Genomic DNA, 1267 nt, shown 5'->3' with positions numbered 1-1267 from the left:
CCGCAGCGCGCGGAGCATGCCGCCGGCGGGCGGGCGGCGGGGGGCCGGCGCCTGAGGCGGGGGCGGCCATGCTGCTGGCCTCGGCCGCCGTGGTGTGGGAATGGCTCAACGAGCACGGCCGCTGGCGGCCCTACGGCCCGGCCGTGAGCCACCACATCGAGGCGGTGGCCCGCGCGGGGCCGCGCGCCGGCGGCAGCGTGGTGCTGGGCCAGGCCGACAGCCGCCTGGCGCCCTACATCATCGACCTGCAGTCCATGCACCAGTTCCGCCAGGACACGGGTGAGTCGAGCCCCCCCCGCCGCCCTGCCTGCTGCCCGTGCTGCCGCCGCTCCCCTGCTTGCCCTCGCCTTGCGCGCGCTGCCGGCTCCTGCCGCTTTGCAGCGCGCTGCGCTGCCTCCCCCGGCCCCCGGTCGCAGCGGCTCGCCGGACGCCGCGTCGCGTCGCATCGCATCGCATCGCATCGCGTTGCACCGCGCGGTGGGGAATTGTGGCGCGTTGCTCCGCGCTGCCTTGGCTTTGCATCACGCACCCACTYGCAACGCGCCGACCCTCGCTGCCCTGCCCCGTCCTGCATCGCTCCGCGCTGCCCCGGCCTTTCCGCACCCCGCTCGGTCCCCCCCCTCTCCCCGGGCCCGGTTTGGCCCTTTCGGCCGGGCGCTCGCYCCGCGTCTCGCTGGCGACGCGGGTATTTCGGGTGGCCGAGAGCGGCCCCGCTGCGGGAGGGGGTCGCGGCCCCGCGCGCCCTGAATAGCTATTGTCCCTTTTCTTCGCCCGCTGAATGGGAGGCCGGCGGCGACGGCGGCTTTCCCACGGCGCCGGGCCCGCCAGATGCCGCATGCYGTCGCGGGCCCCTTCCCCGCCGGAATAAATTACTCGGCCGGGCGGCTCGACCCAACAGCGTGTCGCCTTTCCCTGGCTCCGGCAGGCACCATCCGCCCGGTGCGGCGCAGCTACTACGACCCGTCGTCGGCGCCGGGCAAGGGYGTCGTGTGGGAGTGGGAGAACGACAGCGGCTCCTGGACGCCCTACGACATGGACGTGGGCATCACCATCCAGCGGGCCTACGAGAAGCAGCACCCCTGGGTGGACCTGAGCGCCATCGGCTTCTGCTACGTCATCGACTTCGCCACCATGGGCCAGATCAACCGGCAGACCCGGCGCAAGCGCCGCGTCCGCCGCCGCCTTGACATGATCTACCCGCTCGTCTCCGGCGCCTTGCCCAAATCCCAGTCGTGGCCGGCCAGCCCCGGCGCCGGTGCTGCCGCCT

The 1267-nt window shown here is 74.2% G+C and overlaps 1 protein-coding gene across 1 annotated transcript in view; it reads left to right on the top strand.

Moving 5' to 3' along the window:
• Positions 1-68: 68 nt before the first annotated feature.
• Positions 69-1267, top strand: part of DTX4 (deltex E3 ubiquitin ligase 4) — a 5789-nt gene continuing 4590 nt past the window's right edge. The window contains exons 1-2 of the mRNA XM_026055610.1: positions 69-279; positions 926-1263. Coding sequence (XP_025911395.1) covers positions 69-279; positions 926-1263 — 549 coding nt within the window. The remainder of the gene's footprint in view (positions 280-925; positions 1264-1267) is intronic.

Source organism: Apteryx rowi, unplaced genomic scaffold, assembly GCF_003343035.1.
Source record: "Apteryx rowi isolate R43461 unplaced genomic scaffold, aptRow1 scaffold_1241, whole genome shotgun sequence".
Classification (NCBI taxonomy): Eukaryota; Metazoa; Chordata; class Aves; order Apterygiformes; family Apterygidae; genus Apteryx; species Apteryx rowi.
Note: the sequence above shows the minus strand (reverse complement) of the source record. Positions and strands in the feature narration are given on the sequence as shown.